The following is a 24,991-nucleotide window of genomic DNA, read 5'->3' on the forward strand; positions in this document are numbered from 1 at the left end:
AAGAAAGAAAGAAAGAAAGAAAGAAAGAAAGAAAGAAAGAAAGAAAGAAAGAAAGAAAGAAAGCAGGTTGAGCAAGCCATGAACATTAAGTCATTAAGCCGTGCTTCTCCATGGACCCTGTTTAAGAATCTGCTTGCAAGTTCCTGCCTTTAGTACCTACCTTGACCTCCTTATAAGGTGGACTGTGAAAAGGATGTGTAAGTCAAATAAACCCATTTCTACACAAGTTGCATGTTGCTCTGAGTCATGACATGTTATCCCAGCAATGGAAAGCAACCTAAAACAGGCATGGTCTTGACAGTTATGCTGCAGCTGCTTTTCTAGGGCCTCTCACACATATTAGCATCCAGATAGCATGAAGACTAGAAAATCTGGCACATGGCAAAGGATGTAATTTCCATCTGAACATGCTGCTCCCTCAGAAAGAATTCTGTTGTACCAACAGTAATCAGCTGGAGTTTATAAAAATAAAATACTCTGAAAAAGTATCAGTGTTAATAAGAAAACTCACTTGTAAATCTTAACAGTCTTTTCTTGTGCCACATCAATATTAATGACATAAACTATTCATTCTGCTCCCAAGACAATCATCTATTTCATCCTCATTTGTAATTTAGATCAAGTTGATGGAATTTTACACTGAGAATTTTATACTAAGAATGTATTAAAAAATAAACAGAACTTGAATCCCATGTATTATATTAATTAGATTAAGTATAACTATGTAGAAGACAAACTTTAATATCAAAACCCCATAATAATGAATATTACTATTAATTTGACATCAATACAATAAAAGGCGATGGAGATACTCTTGTACCTCTATTTGGGATGATTCTTTCGAGAAATGGAGTATCCTCCATGGCATATGCAAATGACAAAGATGGGTAAATGACTGCATTAACAAAGATCTTCAGATTGGCTGTACCAGCTCTCCCAGCTGGGGTGGTGCAGTAGACCTTGCTGGAGTTGATGAACATAATTTGACAAGGGTTATCCCCAACAGTGACTGTGGTGTTGCCAGAAGAAAAGCCGTTGCCTGTGATCATCAATGTGGTCCCACCAGCAATGCTTCCAGAGGTTGGTGAGATAGAAGCTATTGTAGGGCTACTGATAGTCAGGTTTCCCAGAGCTAAGCCCTTAGACCCAACCACAACACCGAGAGAATGAGGACCAGCTGCTAGTGGTGTCATAAGAACAGTAATATTATTTTCATTAACATCTATTGCTTTGAACTGTTGACTTCCAACAAATACAGAAATCTCTTCCAACACTGTCCCAAAACCCTCTCCTTCAATAATGACATTTACAGTTCCTTGGATAGAGTTTGGGAAGACTCCTGTTATGTAAGGAGCAATGTTTTCTAAATATGAAAAGCTGCAGTTGCCCTGACATTGGGCAGGCACTCCATGTATTAGAAGGTCTACAAGAACAAGCTGCTGGGGAGCAGGAGATGTTTCACATTCAATGGCTGTGTAGGTCACAGTTAGAACTTTACATAAGAATTCACCCATAAAGACTTCTACACCTGCAGAAGAAGCCATGAACCCAGAGCCTTGTATGGTCACCCTTGTCATTCCTGTAGTTGACCCTGCTTTTGGCAGTATCATATCTATGTTTGGCAAAAGTACAAACTGCCTGTCAGATTCACTGGGCAGTGTGTTGATAGCAGTGCCTAGGTTGTAGACAATCAAAGAAACAATTTCTCTGACTCCAACATCCATTGAGTTTTGAGGGTCAATGTGACACATGATAGAATTTTCACTACTTTCTTCTACAATACAAGGATAGCTGCCAATTGTAACCTGGAAGAAAAATGAATATGAAATAAAATACATTAATCCACTACTCTCATATGAACTATATGTTTGTATCAGCATCAATTATATTTTGAAAAAGTTAATTCTGTGAAAAATTTGTTGGGAAATTGATGAACACATATCGTAAATTGCCCGTAAAATCAATGTCATGATTGTACAAGTGTGTTAATAACTGAGTTATTCACATTAGCCAAGAAGTATAAAAACTAAATAACCATCAATTGAGTGAATGAATAAACTTGCTGTGATATACATGCCATACAATGAAGTATTTAGTCATCCATGAAAAGAAACGAAGTACTGAAACATGAGTGAACTTTCAACATATTATGCCAAAGGAAAGATGTTCACAAAGAATTTTATATTGTAGAAAAATGTTCAGAACAGGCAAATCTATATAGAGGAGAAACATATTAGTGGTTATAAGCATGCTGAAATGGATGAGGAAGGTGTGTGATGTCCAAAAAGATTTCTTTTATGACCATGACATAATTTAAAACTCATTCCAGTCACAGGTACACATCTCCATTAATATCCTACTAAATAACACACATATGTGTAAATTTTTTTTTATACCTAAAGTTTTTATTTGGCCTCCAGGTGGTCTTACATGAATGTGTAATCAAAAGCACACATGTACTCACATGAACATATACCCGCAACATATACATTTGAATATTGTGTATTATTACAGATGTCCAAATTGCCCAAAAGTTATGCTGATTCTGGCCATGGTGAACTATAAGCAAATACTCCCCTTCTCTCTAGTCTACCGTTGCAGGGAACCAGGCTTGAGTTTTGACAGTACAGCATTTCAAAGGATATTATCTAGGCATTTTTAAACTCTCAGATTGTTGATGCCTATGAGAATATCCATATTTAGCACTGTGCTCGAAGATTTATCCTAATCTTATCCTCCTTGTATATTTCTTCATTTATCCTAGAATTCTAGTATTTTGTTACATAAAACTTTAACTTTTATGAATATTAGTTAACATTTTTATTTAAGTACAGAGAATGGAGTATAAGAAAGGAAATACTGTTTTCCTAAAACATATTTCAGGTCAATTCTTTGGGGCCTAATGCTTTGCATGAGCCTTGATTAATATTTCTTTCCATTATTCCTTTTTTTTTATTTTTAGTTACATTTTGTTAACTCTGTGTCCCAGCTGTATCCCGCTCCCTCATTCCCTCCCCAACCCCACACTCCCTCCCTGGTCTCCTCCCTGCCCCTTTCCAAGTCCCCTGATAGGGGAGGACCTCCTCCCCTTTCATCTGACCCTGTTTTATCAGGTATCTTCAGGGCTGGCTGCAAAGTCCTCCTCTGTGGCCTAACAGACTGCTCCTCCCCGGGGGGGGGGGTGTCAAACAGCCTGCCCTTGAGATCCTGTTAGAAATAGTCAGTGTTCCCCTTACTTTGGAAAACTACTTGGTTACTGAGCTACCACAGGCCACATCCGAGCAGAAGTTCTAGGTTATATCCATAGATGGTCCTTGGTTGAGTGTCAGTCTCAGAAAAGACCCTGTGCCCAGATATATTTGGTCCTTGTAGAGCTCCTATCCTTTCCATATCATACTAACTTCCCTTCTTTCATATGATTCCCTGCACTCTGCCGAGGGTTTGGCTATGAGTCTTAGTGTCTGCTTTGAAACATATGTGTAATTATAAACATTAAATGAGTTAGTAGTTTGCATGTTGTAGATCATAAATCTGATGAAATTATACTAGGAGTGTATAAAAAAGTGTATACTAGGAGTGGTTAAAAAAAGTCTTCATTTTACTGAGTATGTGGACACTGAGAAGAAGAGATTTGATTTCCTTACCTTATTAGCACATGTAAGACTACTGAAGCCATGTCCAGTGATTGTTATGAGTTCATTCACTGTTCCGGTAGAGGGAGTAATGTTGCTTATAGATGGTGAAATACAATTTGAAAGCTCAAAGAGCAATTTATTTGAATTTTTCACCCTGGTATCATTCAGGCCACACAGGGGGTCTGTTGCCAGGCAGCCTGCTGCAGTGCTTGCCAAGTGTAAATTCTCAGAGCCTGCTTTAGACAAAAGAACCATCTGTAAATCATGCACACTATCCTACAACAAGAACTGTGTTCAGACTTCATTACTGATTATTTTAATGAGGGCAGTGGCTGGTTTTACAGTCTGGAGATCTGGTAATTTTTTTAATAGAGTAATTTTATGTAATTAATTTTAGCCTTAGGAAGAAAAACGGCACTTAGATCCAGTCATCTGATTCCTACACTACAAAGGTCACTTTAAGCCTGAGTCACCTGGCATGGTTGTCATGTTTGATGATCTTACCTGGAGCATATGTTGCTTCAATGTTTCCCACAAACAGGTGCAGGGGAAGGTGCCTGGTCTTCGCAGGTGAAACAATAATGGCCCCTTGGAGAGCTATTGAGTGAGTCTCATCAACATACCCGCTGCTGTAGTAATAGATTCCGGGAGAAGTAAACTGGTAGGAAAATGAACCTGCCATAAAATAGGATTGTCACAGGAGATACACGCAATTAATGAATTTTTAAAAACTATGTGAGGAAATTGGAAATTATCAGTTCAAGCACATAAGAATGACAGTTTTCTCATTTTTTATGTGTCTCATGACTCAACAGGAAGTAGTAGAGAATGAGACACTAAATATAAAGGTATGCTTAATAGTAAAATTACAGTCCAGAAAAAGCAAGGTCTAGATTTAGTTTTTAAAGAGAACCATGAAAAGTCTGGCCCAATGTGTCAAATTTTTAAAAAAATGCAATGGGAATTCAAATATACTATTATAATCTAGAACAAACTCCTCAGTCTGAAAACACACAACGCTTAGCTATCTATCCAACAAGAAATTCTGATAAGCTGATTACAATCAACAAAAGTTCATTATTTGTTATCAGATTGGTATGACTAAAACATGCAGTCCTATTTTCATTGTACTTTGTTGAACAACACATGTTTCAGTTGGTCAACTCTCAAGCAATCAATAAAGATAACAAAGGCAAGGAATCATTATAGTATATTTAAGATAATTGCTTATATTCATTTATAATGTTTTTCAATAGGCATAAAATGCCAGGTAAACAAATTTGTGATTTTTATGTGTATGACTATATGTGTAAACATATTTACTATAACTAAGAAAAAGAAGTATGATGAAAACGTCAACAAAACAGAAGCATACCTGATGCAGACTTTTGCCTTCCATTTGTAAATCCTTTGCCATCATAAGTCACACTTCCAGGACTGGAGACTGAGAAAACTCTGTACCCTACACTCCTAAGAAAGGGGTGTGCTTGCCAGGACCACACCACAGTATCTCCCACAGTCACATTTAACGCTGGTGGTGACCACGAATAACCTAGTCCATACACTGGGAGTAAGAATGGAGGCAGATTTTAAAAGCGAAAGAAGTAAATGTCTTAATAATTAGCTATGTAAAGTCATTTTTATAAAGTGAGAACAACTGTCAAGATAGAAATATACATTTCTATTCATACATAATTTAAACACTCATCCAAAATAAAACCAGGATTACTAGAAAGCAAGACCATGGCATGTAAAAGAAGAAATAAATTGTAACTAGTAATCCCAGAAGTGATGCTCAGGAGACACTAAAAAGAGTTGGATGCTCAATTAATAAGTTGTTAAGAACATTACATGGAATGCTTCTAATGCTCTTACCAACTATTTACACATAAGAATTTTTGGAAGCAATTGATCATGCTAATAATTTCAACTTGATATTCATTCTGAAACTGATGACTCATAAGAGGCTGCAGTAACTCAGACCCAATGTGTCAAATTTTTAAAAAAATGCAATGGAAATTCAAATATACTATTATAACCTAGAACAAACTCCTCAGTCTGAAAACACACAACGCTTAGCTATCTATCCAACAAGAAATTCTGATAAGCTGATTACAATCAACAAAAGTTCATTATTTGTTATCAGATCGGTATGACTAAAACATGCATTCCTGGACTGCAGCAAAATCATGGGAAATCTCTGAACATGAAATTATAAACCATGGCCTTCTTGAGTTAACTCATATATGACTACATATGTAGTATGCATCCTGGCTTTCGTAACTCAAGCTCATGGCATATGTTACCACATATATAGTAAGTATGTGACTTTGAATCTCATATGGAGAGCACTGCAAAAGCCTAAAAGAAACAACATTGATTCCATGAACAACTTGAAATGCAAAATAAAAATCAACTCATTTTCACTCTAAAGTCTCTCCTTTTGTTTTTCAACATATAAATGTTGGTTAGTACCTAAATGTGATCCATTGTTGGCAATCCTGAATACAGTCCCTGTTGAATGAAGAGTGCATTTGATGACATTTTCTGATGATGACGTAATGTTGCATGGAAAGGAACCTAAAAATGCAAAGGTAGGAGAAACATTTTCAGTTGTTTTTGTGAACTCTAGAGATGGAGTATCAGTAGTAACGATCCAAAGCCTAACAAAGCTCTGTGGTGTACAGGAGGGTCTTTGGGGATTTGTTTTTGATGGTGATTATAGTTGACTGAGTATTTTCAAGGAAGTGTTTTATACACATTAAACAATAATAACTGATTAAAAATCAAAGCTCCAAAAGCAGAGTTGTTCATTTTATCACCATCACTTTAACCATAAACCCTTGGCCTTTTCTACATTAATAGAAAAATGAACTGGAGAGGATCAGTAGTTACGAGCTCCTGCTGTTTTTGCAGACGTTCCAGGTTCAGTTCCCAGCACTCACGTCCAGTGGTTCACAACTGCCTGTAATTTCAACTCCAGGGTACCCAGTATCTTCCTGTGACCTCAGATGAGAACCAATATGAGTGACTCCCCACACATATTGAGATATAGAAAAGAAATTAAGAGCATTTGTGTAACCTTTCTTACAATATTGAAAAAAACATTGAAATTATTTGCGTAACACCCCCGTTTCTCCAGCAGATCCTTGTAGTCAAGGAAAATATTTTTTAGAAGTATTCTAAGGATTTATTTTTTAATATAATTTTTTATTTATTATAATTTATTCACTTTGTATCCCAGCTGTTGCCCCTACCCTCGTCCCCTCCCAATCTTGACCTCCCTCCCTCATCTCCTCCCATGCCCCTTCCACAGTCCACTGATAGGGGAAATCCTCCTTCCCTTCCATCTGACCCTAGCTTATCATGTCTCATCAGGACTGGCTGCATTGTCTTCCTCTGTGGCCTGGCATGGCTGCTCCCCCCTCACTCAGGGGGAGGTGATCAAAGAGCCAGACACTGAGTTCATGTCAGAGACAGCCCCTGTTCTCCTTACTAGGGAGGTTGCCATGGGCTAATCTGTGCAGGGGTTCTAGGTTACCTCCGTGAATGGGCCTTGGTTGGAGTATCAGTCTCAGAAAATACCTCTGGGCCCAGATTTTTTGGTTCTGTTGTTCTTCTTATGGAGCTCCAGACCCTTCCAGGTTTTTCTATCTCTCCCTTCTTTTTTTTTTTTTTTAATATAATTTAACAGACCTCCTTACTCCCTCAGGACAAAGGTTTACCTAAGAGGACAGAATTTTCAGTTGGTATCGTGCTGAACCCAAACCCCGTTATAGTGATGTCAGTGCCACCATACAAGGACCCTCTCTGGGGAAACATGTGGATGACTTCCAAAATGTACTGTATGGAAGCATTTAACTTGTTCCTGAAAGAGACAAAAAAAAAAAAAAAAAAAAAAAGGAAAGAAAGAAAAAAAGAAAATAGATTTATTTCCAATGAGCTTCCTTATCTCAGGTCTACTGTGTTTGGGAATAGGAAATAATTGAATACATATGTAATTAGACATTAATTTTTCAGACTAGATAATCTGGTAATCATCGTTATATATTATATATTTATATATTATATCTTTATATATTAATTTTGAAAACAAGAGTTCTGGAAAATCTGATAGCAGAAATATGTGAGATAGAAAGTCAATAAATTAAATATGATTATAAGAAACAAAGTCACAAGAAGTACATGAAATTCTTTAAGAGCATTTTACATTTTTACTGTAGTAAAATATAAAGGCACTTTTACATGTTAAAAAGTAGCAACAAAATTCCTTACATTATAGAGGGAATTCATTTTTGTGCAGTCAGTTTTATTATTCCTAGTTATTGAAAACTTGTCAACACTTCTTATTATCTCATGGAAAACATTTTCTATTTACTTTTTTAAAAATTGTAGATGAGTTTTCCAGTAGAGCACCATCATTTTGTGCAATGTTCTTCTGACCTGAGACAGAGGGTCCTACTGGTACATCCTAGGATGACAGCACAATCTAGATTCCAAAGAGGTTTTGTGTTGCTTTATTTAACTCTTTTAGCATGCTGGGTTGGTGTTTTCCAACTACTGTCTAAATACACAATTTGGGTTTGACTCTGCACACAATACCAATCAGGACCAGCAGAAGCCAGTAGCTTTTCAAGAACTCTGTGAGTTCCTCCCAGTAAATCCAACAGGAGTTGCAGCCTTAGAGTTCTCATTTATTGGTTGTCATTTCCTTAAGATTTTGGAGGCAATCATCTGTTCTATTTTGACAACTGCTTTCTTTTTAAGCCATTAATTTAGCTTGCTGTTCTTCAAAGTATTTCAAATTACCAGTTTTCTCAGAAAAGAACTAAAATTTTGCTCTTGACAGTTTCAGGAAAGAAAATTCAAAATTCCCATAGGAAACAAATCAGAAAGAGGTTATCTCCACTCCTTTCCTTAGAGGGCCAGATCCTGACTTAACTGTCACTATTTCAGGGAATCCTGCCATATACCATGGAATGCTGATTCCCTCCTTATACATTCTTATAATAGCTAGAATCAACTTTTTCACATTTATAGTTGTTACGGAACTTGTTTAATCTTTGGTGAAAATCCTCCCAACAAAATTGTGAGTACCATTAATGCAGAAAATTATTGTAAATTCAGAATTTAAAAAACACACTCTCTCTCTTCACTGCCAAAACTGCTTGAAAATAATTTTCTGGATGAACGTAAATCACATGAGTGATACAAAAATCCATTTGCATCGAGAATTTTTATAACCTGTTCTAAATGGTTTGGTAAAAACCAAAGTGTTATTTTATATTTTATGAGAATTAAAAAAATCTTTTCTATGAACAGATATACAATTAATTGTAGAGAAAGCAATTGACATATTAATCATAGCTGATGATTAATTTTACCCTTTCCCAATTTTATCAACCCCAACCATTCCACAGTTTTATCATTTTCTATCATTTATAACCTGCATCATACCTTGTTGATGCTAAACCCCAGTTTCTGACTTTGACATAGATGTCATGTTTTCCTGGAGGCAACTTGGGCAAAAGGCATCTAATATCTGTGAAGTTCGAGTGAAGAATCTGGCAGGGTTTTCCTCCAACATTCACAATGTTTTGTGAGAGCTCATTTCCAAAGTTATACCCCTTAATGGTTAAATTGACATTTCCTATTGTTTTAAAAGAAAAATACAACTTGTTGTACAAAAGTTTAGCTTTTCATTCAGCATAAAATTTGCATATTAACCAAAGCAACATGCTTATCTTTCATTGATTTAGAAAATTTTGACACTCTCAAAAGCAAAATCCAAAAGAATGAGTTAGCTCATGCTCCTATGTACACATAAAACACTTTTGTTTCACGAAGGAAAAAAAGCACTGAAGTATTTTTAAAAGATGTATTATTTTTCTCACCACTGTACATATTTAGAATAAAATTTTAAGTTCACTTGTTTGCATTTCAAAGCAAAGGGAAAGTAAAGAATGTGTTTCAATGTAAGAAGCAAACTTCAATGAGAAACTGTGCTTTGAAAGCCTTTCTGGAAGTGGTTTTCAAATATTCATCTAATGATTGATTTTTTTTTTTTTTGTCTATTTGGTCTTAAAAAGTGGAGAAAGTCACTTGTACACTTAAAATTCAGCAATGTGGTAGGAAGTATAGAAAAGATGAGGTGGGAGTCACTGAGCCGCTGCCAAGTACTCAGCTATCTCCCCTTAGGAGAATGTCCACACTTGAACAGCCCAGGTGAACCAGAGGATTCTTTTTTTTTTTTTTTAATTTTATTTTTTTCTTATCAGTTACATTTTATTAACTCTGTATCCCAGCCGTGTCCCAATCCCTCATTCCCTCCCAGTCCCTCCCTCCCTCATCTCCACCGTGCCCCTTGCCAAGTCCACTGATAGGGGGAACCTCCTCCCCATTCATCCGATCCTGTTTTATCAGGTGTCTTCAGGACTGGCTGCAAAGCTCTCCTCTGTGGCCTAACAGGACTGCTCCTCCCTTGGGGGGTGGGGAGGTCAAAGAGCCAGTCATTGAGTTCCTGTTAGAAATAGTCCTTGTTCCCCTCACTATGGGAAACCAATTGGTTACTGAGTTACCACAGGCTACATCTGAGCAGAGGTTCTAGGTTACCTTCATACATGGTCCTTGGTTGCATGTCAGTCTCAGAAAAGACCCTGTGCCCAGATATGTTTGGTCCTTGTGGAGCTCCTATCCTTTCCCCATCAGACTAACTCCCCTTCTTTCTTATGATTCCCTGTACTCTGCCAAAGGTTTGGTCATGAGTCTTTGCTTTGAAAACACTGCTAGTTAGAGTCTTTCAAATGCGCTCAGTAGACTCCTGTCAATGTTTAATGTGCATCCCATCTGTCTTTCAAAACGAGGATTGATCATCTTACCCCATGTCCGCTCTCTTGATTATCTTTTTTAGGTGTATAGATTTCATTATGTTTATCATATCTTATAGGTCTATATAAGTGAGTATATACCATGTTTGTCTTTCTCCTTCTGTGATATTTCACTCAGGATGATCTTTTCTAGGTCCCACCATTTGCCTGCAAATTTCATGATTTCCTTCTTTTTGATTGCTGAGTAGTATTCCATTGTGTAAAAATACCACAATTTCTGTACCCATTCCTCCGTTGATGGACATTTGGGTTGTTTCCAGGTTCTGGCTATTACAAATAAAGCTGCTATAAACATGGTTGAGCAAATATCTCTTTTGTGTACTTGAGCAAACTTTGGGTATATACCTAGCAGTGGTATAGCTGGATCTTGAGGAAGCACTATTCCTAATTGTCTTAGAAAGCGCCAGATAGAACCAGAGGATTCTTAACATCGCTCCAGCTATGTCACTAGAGGGGTCTCTGGTAGTAAAAAAGATCCCCTGATATATGGCCAGGTAGGCAAGGTTCAGAAAGGGCCACCTTTGCATCCAGGTCATTGGAATCTGGCTCGCCCCCGGGGTCATCATCTTAACCAGATATACCCTACCTAAGGGATGCTGAAACAGCTGAAGGGTGAGGTCAGCCTGGTATCAGCTTAAACTTATGACAAGGGAACAAATACCAAAGTGATGCCATCAGTCATGTGGCTAGCGTTAGAGGTTTCAACTCAATTCCAGCAGCAGCCCAGTGCCGTGTGAAGAAACAAACTGGTCTTTTGGTTTTCTTTTCCCTTCCAGTTTTAATATAATATAATGTATTTAAACCCTTGTTTAAATTAAGCTTGCTTTCAGAAATTAAGAAAAATTAAATAATGAAGTATGTAGGTTGGGGTTACACCAAAAATTCGCTACTACTTGTGAAGCCTCCACTGCCCTAGATGCCTATCAGCTGATGAATGGACAATGAAAATGTAAACATACACAATTGATTTTATTCAGCTGTGAAGTAAAAGGATATTGTGAAATTCGCACATAAATTGATGGAACTTGAAATAATCATATTGAGTGAGGTAACCCAGACCCAGAAAGACAAATGATTGATCTTACTGAAGAATTTCTTACCGAGAATTGTCCGTTCTCTTGGGCTGAAATCAATGATGACTGGTGTTTGTAAGCAGCTGTAACTAAAACTATCCTTGGCTGTGGCTTCAATTCCATTGGTAATAACAGAAATATCAACTGTACCCTCAATTCTCTGAAATAAATTGGATTAAAAAAAGTTTAAGCGATGAAGTGTTTAAATCCAGTCACTTAGTTGGGGAGCTAACTCAGTCAGCAAATGTTTGTGTTTCAAGGATGAGGACCCCAGTTTGATCCCTAGAACTCACATTAATAAAGGAGACAGACAGAAAAAAATGGAAAAAAGCCAGCTGTAGTGCCTTGACCTCTCATCCTAGACTTGTTGGCAAAATCTAGACAATGAGACATATCTGAAAAAATGTGGTGGACAATTCCTGAGGAACTACATCCAAGGCTGTGTAAACATGCACACACACACCAAAAACAAAAGCAAAAGCAAAAATCCAATGGCTGAAGAAAAATACAATCACTATAAATAAACTGAACTTGTTTCACTTCAGTCATGAATCAGAGTTTCTTCTCAGATATTTAAAGCTGTTGTAATAAGTATGGGGTATGCATCTAAATTCTAAGGACAGCGAACTAATGGTCCTGCAGAGTTTATGATCCATTTAACTGCGTCTATATTATTGCATTTTAAGAGCTCCACAATGCAGCTGAGATGCTCTGGGCAAATGCTTCTCTCCTTGACAAAGAATACCAAAATTTTACTCTTGTTTTCTTGCTATAAATCCAATCCTAATTCTTCTATTTTAAACACAAACAAGGTTGCGTATTTAGCTGACCTAGTTATTTACTCTAAACTTATACACTAAAAACTGCTTTATACTCTTACTGATGGCATCTGTGCAATTCTCAGTAATGCAGCCTTTATCATCTAACATTTTATTAATGCACATGTTATGTTGAACTGAATGAATTAAACAAAATGTTTTCGTATTATCATAGTACAGAAATCCTTATTCTATCATTCAAGATAAGACTTTGCTGTGTTTTGAGATTTCTTATTAGTGACTGCATTTGCATTTATCTTCCTTCTGCACAAATTAGTGAACCACAGACATGATTTAAATCTAAGGATGGTTTTTTTTAATATGGAATAATGATCGATTCTAAGGTTTTATATCATGGTAAACATCAAATTTTTGTCAACAAATTGAAATTTTAGCATATTAAACATAATTTTCTGGCTCAGGAGAAAAAAATACTTGCTACCAACTGTGATCTTTTTGATCCTGGGAAGATCCAGGAAGAGATTTGACTTTGAAGGTTGTCTTCTTACCTCCACATATATACAGTGACTGGCATGTTACATTCATACATGTACATAAAAAGTAAATTAATGTAAATTTTCAATACAAAAATAAAAATGAAAATAAATTTCTTTTTTGTTTTTGTTTTTTAATTTTAATTTTTATATTTTATATTAATTACAGTTTATTCAATTTGTATCCCAGCTATGGCCCCTTCCCTCATCCCCTCCTAGGCCCCACCCTCCCGTCCTCATCTCCTCCCATGCCCCTCTCCAAGTCCATTGATAGAGAAGAGCCTCCTCCCCTTCCATCTGACCCCAGTCTATCAGGTCTCATCAGGACTGGCTGCATTGTCTTCCTTTGTGGTAAGGCTGTTCCCCCTTCAGGAGGTAATGATCAAAGAGCCAGCCACTGAGTTCATGTCAGAAACAGTCCCTATTCCCCTTACTAGGGAACCCACTTGAAAACTGAGCTGCCATGGGCTACATCTGAGCAGGGGTTCTAAGTTATCTCCATGAATGGTCTTTGGCTGGAGTATCAGTCTCAGAAAAGACCCCTGTGCCCAGATTTTTTGGTTCTGTTGTTCTCCTTGTAGAGCTCCAGTCCCTTCCAGGTCTTTCTATCTCTCCTTTCTTTCATTAGGATCCCTGCATTCTGCCCAAAGTTTTGTTATGAGCCTCAGCATCTTCTTTGATATACTTCTGGGTAGAGTCTTTCGGAGGCCCTCTGTGGTAGGCCTGTTTCCTGTTTTCGTTCTCTTCCGATTTCTATCTTCTTTGCCCTTTTGAGTGAGGATTGTTCATATTATTCCAGGGTCCTCCTTCTTACTTAGCTTCTTTCGGTGTGTAGCTTTTAGTATTTTCATCCTATATTATATGTCTAATATCCACTTATAAGTGAGTCTATACCATGTGTGTCTTTCTGCTTCTTGGATACCTCACTCAGGATGATCTTTTCTAGGTACCATAATTTGCCTGCAAATTTCATGATTTCCTTGATTTTAATTGCTGAGTAATATTCCATTGTGTAAATGTACCACAATTTCTATTTCCATTACTCAGTTGAGGGGCAATCTGGGTTGATGCCAGATTCTGGCTATTACAAATAAAGCTGCTACAAACATGGTTGAACAAATGTCCTTGTTGTGTACTTGAGCACGTTTTGGATATATTCCTAGGAGTGGTATAGCTGGATATTGAGGAAGCACTATTCCTAAATGTCTGAGAAAGTGCCAGATTGATTTCCAAAGTGGTTGTACAAGTTTACATTCCCACCAGCAACGGAGGAGGGTTCCCCTTTCTCCACATCCTCTCCAGCATGGATTGTCACTTGAGTTTTTGAAAGAGAAATAGTAATAAAAACTGCATGGTACTGTCATAGAAACAGAATGGTGGATCAATGGAATTGAATAGAAGATCCAGAAATAAACCCACATGCCTACAGATACTTGATTTTTCACCAAGAAGCCAAAACCATACGATGGAAAAAAGACAGCATCTTCAACAAATGGTGCTCGTCTAACTGGATGTCTGCATGTAGAAAAATGCAAATAGACCCATATTTATCACCCTGCACAAAACTAAAGTCCAAGTGGATCAAAGACCTCAACATAAAACCAGACACACTAAATCTCTTAAAAGAAAAAGTGCGGAAGAGCCTTGAACTCATTGGCAGAGGACACAACTTCCTGAACAGAACACCAACAGCACAGGCTCTAAAACCAACAATCAATAAATGGGACCACATGAAACTGAAAAGCTTCTGTAAAGCAAAGGACACTGTCATCAGAACAAAACGACAGCCCAAAGATTGGGAAAGGATCTTCACCAACCCTATATCTGACAGAGGGCTAATATCCAGAATATATAAAGAACTCAAGAAGTTAGACAGCATCAAATCAAGTAATCCAATTAAAAAATGGGGTATAGAGCTAAAAAGAGCATTCTCTGTAGGGGGATATCAAATGACAGAGAAACACTTAAAGAAATGTATCCCAGAAGGAGAAAGACACACATGGCATATACTCACTCATATAGTCCTATAAGATATGATAAACGTAATGAAATATATACACCTAAAGAAGATAAACAAGAAAGAGGACACAAGGTAAGATGATCAATCCTCACTTAGAAAGACAAATGGGATGTGCACTGGACGTAGGAGAAAACAAGTAACAAGACAGGAGCCTACCGCAGAGGACCCCTGAAAGACTCTATCTAGCAGGGTATCAAAATAGATTCTAAGACACATAATCAAACCTTTGGCTGAGTGCAGGGAATCATATGAAAGAAGGGAGTTAGTATGACATGGAAAGGATAGGAGCTCCACAAGGACCAAATATATCTGGACATGGGGGTCTTTTCTGAGACTGACACTCCACCAAGGACCATGTATGGATATAACTTAGAACCTCTGCTCAGATGAAGCCCGTGGTAGCTCAGTAGCCAGTTGGTTTCCCATAGTAAGGGGAACAGGTACTATTTCTGACAGGAACTCAATGGCAGGCTCTTTGACCTCCCCACCCCCCCAAGGGAAGAGCAGTCCTGCTAGGCCACAAAGGAGGACTTCTCAGCCAGTCCATAAAATACCTGATAAAACAGGGTCAGATGAAAGGAGAGGAGATCCTCCCAAATCAGTGGACTTGTAAAGGGGCAGGGAGGAGATGAGGGAGTGAGGGATGGTTTGGGAGGGAATGAGGGAGTGGGATGCAGCTGGGATACAGAGTTAATAAAATGTAGCTAATAATAAAAAATTAAAAATTGTTAAAAAATATTCAACATCCTTAGTCATCAGGGAAATGCAAATCAAAATGACCCTGAGATTTCACCTTACACCTATTTTGGCTTTAGATTTTAATTAAAAGATGATGAAGAAATCTGATGCTTTCTCAGAAAACCTGGAATAGTGCTATCTCAAGACCCAGCTATACCACTCCTGGACATATATTCAAAAGGTACTCAACCATACAACAAGGACAGTTGCTCAACTATGTTTATAGAATCTTTATTCATAATAGCCAGAATCTGGAAATAATCTAGATTTTCAACTACAGAATAGATGCAGAAATTGTAGTACATTTACACAAAGGAATACTACTCAGCTATTCAAAACAAGGAAACAATGAAATTTGCAGGCAAATGGATGGAACTAGAAAAGATCATCCTGAGTGAGGCAACCTAGACCCAGAAAGACACATATAATATATACTCAGTTACAAGTGTATATTAACCATATGATATAGGATAAACATACTAAAATCTACAAACCTAGAAAAGATAAACAACAAGGAAGACCCTAGGAAAGATGATTAATTCTCACTGAGAAGGAAAAACAAGATAGACACTGGAAGTAATAGAGGAGAGAGAACAGGACAGGAGCCTACCTCAGATCTCCTTTAAAAGGTCTCCACCCTGTGGACTTGGGGAGGGGCATGCATGCAGAAAGGGGAGGAAGGGTGGGGTCGGGAGGGGAGGAGGGAGGGGCTTATGGGGGGATACAAAATGAATAAAGTGTAATTAATAATAAAAAAATACATAAAAAGGTCTCCATCCAGCATGGGATCAAAGCCTATTCAGAGAGTCACAGCCAAACTTTGGACAGAGCACAGAGAATCTTATTATAGAAGAAGAGGGAGATAGGAGCCCCACAAGGAGAAGAACAAAGCCAAAAAAGCTGAGCCTGGAGGGGACTACAGAGAATGATACATCAACCTAAGATCATGTATAAAGAGGATATAGACCCCCTGCCCAGATTTAGTTCATAGACAGCTCAGTCTCCATGTGGGTTGCCTAGTAAGGGGAGAAGGGACAGTCTCTGACATGAACTCAGTTGTCTGCTCCTTGATCACTTCTTTCTGGGGGAAGTGTGTAGGGGGGAACCTAGCCAGCCCACAGAGGAAGAGTATCCAGACAGTCCTAATTAGACCTGATAGGTTAGAGTTAGACAGTAGAGGAAGATGACTTCCCCTACCAGTGAACTAGGGAAGAGGGATAGGGGAGGAAAAGGAAGGGAGAGTGGGACCAGGAGGAGACGAGAGAGGTGGCTAAAAGTGGGATACAAAGCAAATAAATTACGATAAATAATTTGATATACAAATACGATGAAGAGATAATTTTACAGACAATAATGAAAACCCTGAAATTTGTAGAAACATGTCACTTGTCTAACTAGCTGCCTAGATGTTTCCTAGTTCCTATGGTTAGGCCTATCAGAGGTGAGGGAGGAGTGAAGTCAAAGGCCTTACTTTTGATGTTCTGCAGGTTATTGTATACAAATCTCCTTCAATCATATTGCAGGTTTCATTTCCAACTAAAACTGTTGAATTTTTACTAAAACCAAATCCAGATACTGTCAGTAGAGTGCCACCTTTAAAAGAGAATCAAAGAAAAAAAAAACCAATATCAGATCAGCTATAGCCTAATGAAACTTTCCCACACATGACTTCCAAATCACCTAGTCACATAAGAAGGACAGCAAGTGGATGGATAAGCAGCCATGCACAGTGGCCACCACAAGCCCAGCTACGCTCTCAGTGGCTCACGTTGCCACATTGGCTCTGTGGTATATTAGCAGCAACCAGTTTTCATCCGGGAAAGAAGTTGTACTATTTCTATTTATCCCATGTGTGGGAAATGAGGGTGAATTAAGACTTAAATTTTAGTATCTCTAAGCAAGGAGAAAAATCTAAGAGCTAAACAAAATAAAGTAAAAGTAGTTTAAAAATATCACAAAAATCAATTAACGAAGCACAAGTTCTAATATTAATCATGGTTAAAAAATTACTAAGTAAAACAGCCAAAAAAAAAAAAAGTGATATTGTCTACACATCGTTTTTGTCATCCTTCCTTTGTTCTGTTTGTCCCAGAACTTTATTCTAGGTCGAGAAGCTCCACTGAGACTCTCGTTACAAATGGAGCAGCTGGTAAGCAGAAAAGTAACTAATAAATCTTATCTTGACATAATTAATGAGGTTGTTATAGAAACATGTAATAATTGATGATATTAATTCAATAACCTATGACGTAAGTATGAGCAGTTCCTCGCTTGTGCTTCATAAGGAAGAAAAGAATTAGCCAGCCATTTAACTGCTGTGCTGTTCCCTTCTGTCTGTCAGGGAGCCTTGGCTTCCTTGCCCTTGTTGCCCTGGCACTAGAAGCAAAGCAGTGGAAAGCCAGCTGTGAAAGTGTATGCAATACCCTCTCTTGAGAACTGTTAGCTATTACCTGCCAGGCTTCCAGAGTCAGGCCAGACATGGGAGATCTGACTCCGATAAATGAAGTGGGATCCCTCACTCTCTAGATTCTGTGCTAGTCCAACACCAGCAATGGACACGGCAACTGCTGCATGTCCAGCACTTCCATTCAGAATCTGGCACTTGATCTCATTTTCTTTTGATAAAAAGAGAAGAAAAAAAAACCGATAAAACAAATGTGGTGGTGTTTTGAGATTAAAAAGAACTCACTAAAATTAACTTATAAATATTAACATTGGCCTTTTCTTTTTAGACTCCAAGAACTATATTCTAGGTAAACTATTCACATAATGCTGGGACAGGGAAATCTTAGTGGGGAAGTAGAATCTTTGCAAGCAACCAGCTGCTATGAATTACTTACTTCTGGGAAACAGTAAAGCAACAATGAAAACAAATCAGGAAACCTTGCCCGAAGATGATCCATATCAAAATTTTTATAATTTTAATTTTAATTAGAATTTCTACTAAAATTGTGGTTCAGCATTTTGCTTATGTCTAAAACTGACATGTTTTATCAATAAAAATGGATAAAATGAAATAGAAACATTTTTCACTTTGTTATAGTTTAGGTAATACTGCTATAATATTGGTTATTTGACCTCAAGAAAACATTTAAATAAAAAACCAACAGTAATTTGCTAGATGGTCTTGCTCATGTGATTTCAATTTGTTTAAATTAAGGAAAATATCTAGGAATGTGAATACTAACTTTCAGTGAAATTAAGTAACTGTATTTCCACCAATGTCAATGTCACATATATATATGTGAGTACATATATATATATATATTATATATATAATATATATATATATATGTATATATTTAATTTTCCAGACCAGGTTGCTAATTTCATGACTCCATGATAAATACAAGAGGACAATTATATTAGTAATAGTTATTTCTTCTGATTTTTTTTTGAGAAAAATATCCAAACTTCATGACATTTGAAAGAACCTACCATCCACAGAAAGAAGAGAACAACTGGTAGACCCAACAGTGACGGATACAGGAGAGGTCGAAGAAAATCTAGAGCCTGCTATGGTTAGTATCGTGCTTTCTGCGTAGGACCCTGAAAATGATAACTTTAAGTCACTACATTTTAGATGAAAACACTTAGAATCTTATACTAAAAATCAGATATTTCTTAGGCAAGAATATGCATATCTTTTATAAGCTACAAACAATAAAGCTGAAATTAGGCAGGGGGAAAAGACACATATATTTGGCAATCATATTTTTCCATATAATTACTCTGTATTGATTAATATTTTGAATCTCTATGTTAATATGTATCATAATATTATTTCGTTGAAATATGGAACTAGATATAAAAAAAAGAAAAAGTATTCTTTTGACAAACAAGTTGAAAAGGCAGTGATTCATCATGAAAACGTGGAGAAAAGCATGAGTTACGAGTGACACTTTTCATTTGGAGGGAAAGGAGATGCACCTTGAAGGCAAACCAAGGGTAAAGTTGAACAAGGAACTGAGATCAGTGGGAGAAGGATGGGAGAGGAAAGAAGAAAAGATAATAAAGGATGAAAATAATCAAAATGAATGTATGAAAATGTCACAATAAAACTGATTATTATATATTATAAACATATTCTAATTACAGATAAAGCAAAGTAGACAGCCCCTGAGAAATGACACCAAAGGTTGACCTTTCTCTCCCACCACAGCACACAGACACACGAAGACACAGACACACAAATATGCCCCTCCCACAGTTACTATACATGTATCTCAAACACAAAAAGCATTAAACAGCATGGAAGAAAACAAACAGAACTACTAATTGTGGTTGCCTCAGAGAGCTATGGGGGCTAGGATAGGGACAATATTTATAGAGGATTTTAGCTTCTAATATTTTAAGCTGGTGATTGAAATGTGTATAAAAATGTAAGCAGACAATTGTCAGTGAAGAAAATATGGATATTTTTATTGTACTTAATATCTTATTCCATTATTTTTAACTTGATCAAACATAATAAAAGCTAACTCAGGTTGTTACTTATTTCAGCCTTAAATAAGTTTTAGGAACTGCATAGAAAAATGGAAAATCACTAGCAAATGCAAGAACACAAACCAGATAAGGTTTCCTATGAGCTACTAAGACTAAATATAAGGTTATTATTTCTGAATTCATCACTATGGTTAAAAACTCACCCTTTATAGTTCTTATCCCTGATACATATTTAATTTTTCAGGAGCTCACTCAAAAAACACAATCACATTTTCCCCGAATAATAATGCATCCCTGTAGAGGAATTTAATTCAGACATGGCTGTTCTGACAAGCAATCTAAAGACCTTCTAAGTCTGTGTGATTCAGATGGAATACAAACATGCCTTTAATCCAGGAGATAGAGGCAAGCAGATCTGAATACAAAGCCAGCCTGTTATAGAGCAAGTATCAGGTAAAGAAAAGCTTAGGTCCCAGTATGGTGGCACATTCCTTTAATCTCAAGCAATGAAGGTAGTTAGTTTGTAGAAGGAAGCTTCCATGTTTGAAAGTGATGTCTAATTGTGTGGCAGAAATAGTCATGAATCAGAGAAAGACTTGATAGAGTAGGATACGCCCAACTCTCAGGAGAAGAGAGAGAGGAAAGGGAAGCTACTTAAGGGTCAATACAGAGAGAGGAGGCAGTTTTACTGGGACGGTAGTAGAGAGACATGGTTGCAGAGAGAGAACAAGCTAGATACAGAGAGAGAACAAGCCAGAGAATGAAAGGAGCCAGGAGATTAGAGCAGATTTCTGAAGTTAGTTTGAGGCCAAGAAGAGCAATTCAGGGGCCGAGAGAAAAGCCAGGTTGATTAAGTCATCTGGGAAAGGAATTTGAGCCAGTATAGATAAGTTGAACCAGCCATCCCAGAGCTTAGCAATAACAAGAAAGGGTAAGCTTATTCAGCAGGAAATCTCAAAGGCTAAAAAGGTTCTAGGCCTAGGTAAGATTGTACAGAGGCTGGAAGCTTTCAGGACTAGGCCTACATTAGCAGAGAGAGGCAATAAGCTCTGAGACAATTGTAGAAGGCGAATAAAAGCCTTTTTATCCATACATGGTCCTTGATACTCCACCAAGGACCATGTATGGATATAACCTAGAACCTCTGCTCAGATGTAGCCTGTGGTAGCTCAGTAAACAATTGGTTTTCCCTAGTAAGGGGAACAAGGACTATTTCTGACAGGAAATCAGTGGCAGGCTCTTTCACCTCCCCACCTCCCAAGGGAGGAGCAGTCCTGCTAGGCCACAGAGGAGGACTTTGTAGCCAGTCCTGAAGATACCTGATAAAACAGGGTCAGATGAAAAGGGAGGAGGTCCTCCCCAATCAATGGATTTGGAAAGGGGCAGGGAGGAGATGAGGAAGGGAGGGTGGGGTTGGGAGGGAATGAGGGAGCGGGATACACCTGCGAAACAGAGTTAATAAAATGTAACTAATAAAAAAAAAGTGCACTGAAAAAAAGTTTTTTTTTATGCATCCCCTAGGTGAGTTGAGTTCTTGTCATTAATTGTTCTGTTTTCTCAAAGTGAATACTCGGTTCTTTTGTTAAACCCTAGCTATCCTACTGCTTGCCTAGTTGCTAGCTCTGCTGTAAGAGTTCTCACATGATGGATGTTAATACATACACTGGTCAAGTGGAAGAACAATGTCCAAAGTCACAAAGAAGTTACACAAAGAACAATGTCCATTCACACAGGACTGATTCTAACTTGTAAAAGTAAAGAACAGAGAGATTAGTAACAGACTTTGGTTGCATATATAGGTTTTTTTTCCAAGTAAATAACAAGTGCTTCTTTCCATAGTTTCAGCTGATAAATAGCTTTCACTATGTTGAGCTATTTGCTTACTTTAGTTAGTGACATATATTTAAAGATCATTGTCAGAGGTTACATTTTTCTAGCTATCCTCCACCTTGTATTTCTAGTTTGAAAGCAAAGTGATACCTTCAGAAGGTGTTGTTGTCAAGATCAGGGGAGTAGTCGTGGGATCCCATGTAAACCCACAGTCACCTGAACATTTGGCTGCAATTCCATTGACATAGACTTCAACCTTCAAGTCAAGAAACACAGACCCAGAAGTGAACATGGCTAAAGAGACAACAGAGCTCAGTATAACATGCATAGAATTTTGAAGCAGAATATAGTAATAATCCCCAAAACTATAGTCTTAATGCACAAGATGTAGAACACATAGAATGTTATTTGTCTACGAAATACATTTATGAATTCTGCTATGACATCTTATTCATTCATGTATCCATTCATTCATTAATCTATTTATTTGTATTGCAAACGTACCATTAGGCTTCTGATGCAGTTGTAAAGAGGAATATTGGAAATACATGAAAGAAAACAGATGGCATTCTTGCTGTCATCCAGTTTATACTAAATGTAGGACAAAACTTATACAAAATAAATCATTGAAGCACTGTTTTAATTAGTGCTATGAAGAAAAGTAGAGGTTGCTTTAAGAAAAGTCACCATACTCAATATATTTTAGTATTCTCATCACTAAAGTAACAAAATTAATAATTATTTGACACGAATGCTGTAAATGCTACTAATTATGTCAGTGGTAGATTTTTCAAAAAAATTCTTTTACCATTAGGAAGATAATTTTAGGAAGAATAATTAGGAAGAAGTAGGAAAATAAAAATAAATTGGTTAACTCTCAAACAAAATGTTCTCAGGGAACTACAGCTGAAAACAATTTTGTTTTACAAGGTCTTTGGTACATCGGTACAAATTAGTCACACATTTGAAGAGAAAAATGTCATGGGAACAGCTTGAAAAATACCTGTGGTTTCTGGTGAGGTGTGCGAAGCATGTCTCCAGGTATACGCTGTCTAAATAAGCCACCCTCCTTTAGAGTGGTAACTATCACGTTAGCATTTTCTCCAGTAATGTTGGAATCATTAACCTGTTTTTGCACAAGATGAATTTATTACAATAGCAATGGAGAATATGATCAATTTAAGTGTAAGTGAAGCTAAGTAAAAGCTTACAGTTGTAAAAAAAAATAAAAAAATTTAGTCACGTTTAATTGAAAAAAAACTTTTCTAGAATAACTATAATCAATTCAAAAAATTAGTAAAACCATTGCATTTTAATATATTGCATTAATTAAAATATGAATAAATCTAAATAAAACAAACTTATTTAACTCTATAGCTGAAAATGTTCTCTGCTCTTTCTAAATATAGTTACTTTGGTAAATTATTAATAAATAATTAAAAAGTTATTTTTCCTTCAGTATTTTTCATCTCTGGCTATCCTGGTGTCTCATTCTGGAATTATATTTTCTTTTAGTCATAAAAATAGAATGAGATTTGGGCAGGCCATAGTATATACTCACTTATATAGACATATAAGATATGATAAACATAATGAAATTTATACACCTAAAGAAGATAAACAAGAAAGAGGACACCAGGTAAGATGATCAATCCTCAATTAGAAAGACAAATGGGATGTGCACTGGACATAGGAGAAAACAAGTAACAGGACAGGAGCCTACCACAGAAGGCCCCTGAAAGACTCTACCTAGCAGTGTATCAAAGTAGATACTAAGACACATAATCAAACCTTTAGCAGAGTGCAGGGAATCATATGAAAGAGGGGGAGTTAGTATGATGTGGAAAGGATAGGTGTTCCACAAGGACCAAATATATCTGGGCACAGGGGTCTTTTCTGAGACTGACACTCCACCAAGGACCATGTATGGATATAACCTCAAACCTCTGCTCAGATGTAGCCTGTGGTAGCTCAGTAACCAACTGATTTTCCATAGTAAGGGGAACAGGTACTATTTCTGACAGGAACTCAATGGCAGGCTCTTTGACCTCCCCATCTCCCAAGGGAGGAGCAGTCCTGCTGGGCCACAGTGGAGGACTTTGCAGCCAGTCCTGAAGATACCTGATAAAACACGGTCAGATGAAAGGGGAGGAGGTCCTCCCCAATCAGTGGACTTGTAAAGGGGCAGGGAGGAGATGAGGGAGGGAGGGTGGGATTGGGAGGGAATGAGGGAGTGGGATACAGAGTTAATAAAATGTAATTAATAATAAAAATAAAAATACAATAAAATTTAAAAATAGAATGAAATTACATCCATATGTTTAATCTAATTATGTCAAAGTCCATATTTCCCTATGGCCACTTTCTGATATATCAGGGCACATGGTGCCTCCATGAAGGACTGTGCATGAGCCTGTGATGACAAACAGCAATAATAAATAAGCCATGGAGACCGGAGGGAAAGAGCAGAGATGGATACCAGAAATGAGCAGAGCTAGCAAGAGGAGGCCAGTCTAAGTTAGAAAATTTTACAATTCTAGTTCCAAGCAAGTGCCTGTAAAACAACCTCTGTGTCTTTATAACTGTTATATTTTGCACGATGAATTTTGTTTACATAGTTCTATGTGTTTTTGTCTCCTGCTTTCCTATCTCCCTAATAAAGAAATTTTCCAAGTAGAGCTCTTCACCTTCTTCACCTCACGGCATAACGTATGGCCACATAATAGTCATTAGAGGAGTCTGTGATTTCAACAACGATTTTCCCTTTGAAGAGATTTAGGTTTCTACATTTATACGGGGAGAATGACGCTGTGGTTACTACCTTTTTGCTTATACCATTTCATATTTGGCTTACTATTCCAATATGGTAGAATTATAGAACAGATCACAGGTAGCCATATATTAAGTTGGTACTACAAAATCCTTAAAAAAGCTGGCCTATCTAACAGGGTATAAGAAGTGCTTCCTCACACTTCATCATCACTAAAAAACATTGTCCATGTTTGTGTGTGTGTGTGTGTGTGTGTGTGTGTGTGTGTGTGTGTGTGTGT

General features: G+C 37.3%; 1 protein-coding gene across 1 annotated transcript in view; it reads right to left on the reverse strand.

Moving 5' to 3' along the window:
- Positions 1-24,991, reverse strand: part of Pkhd1l1 (PKHD1 like 1) — a 160,762-nt gene that overhangs the window by 74,032 nt on the left and 61,739 nt on the right. The window contains exons 26-38 of the mRNA XM_055626481.1: positions 22,945-23,067; positions 22,092-22,197; positions 19,104-19,214; positions 18,116-18,280; positions 17,137-17,258; positions 11,623-11,755; positions 9,093-9,285; positions 7,361-7,503; positions 6,111-6,215; positions 5,011-5,199; positions 4,140-4,310; positions 3,645-3,871; positions 821-1,805 (exon numbers count right to left, since the gene is read on the reverse strand). Of these exons, the coding sequence (XP_055482456.1) occupies positions 821-1,805; positions 3,645-3,871; positions 4,140-4,310; positions 5,011-5,199; positions 6,111-6,215; positions 7,361-7,503; positions 9,093-9,285; positions 11,623-11,755; positions 17,137-17,258; positions 18,116-18,280; positions 19,104-19,214; positions 22,092-22,197; positions 22,945-23,067 (2,773 nt within the window). The remainder of the gene's footprint in view (positions 1-820; positions 1,806-3,644; positions 3,872-4,139; positions 4,311-5,010; positions 5,200-6,110; positions 6,216-7,360; positions 7,504-9,092; positions 9,286-11,622; positions 11,756-17,136; positions 17,259-18,115; positions 18,281-19,103; positions 19,215-22,091; positions 22,198-22,944; positions 23,068-24,991) is intronic.

The sequence above is a fragment of the Psammomys obesus genome, unplaced genomic scaffold (assembly GCF_907164565.1).
Source record: "Psammomys obesus unplaced genomic scaffold, mPsaObe1.curated_primary_1811, whole genome shotgun sequence".
Classification (NCBI taxonomy): domain Eukaryota; kingdom Metazoa; phylum Chordata; class Mammalia; order Rodentia; family Muridae; genus Psammomys; species Psammomys obesus.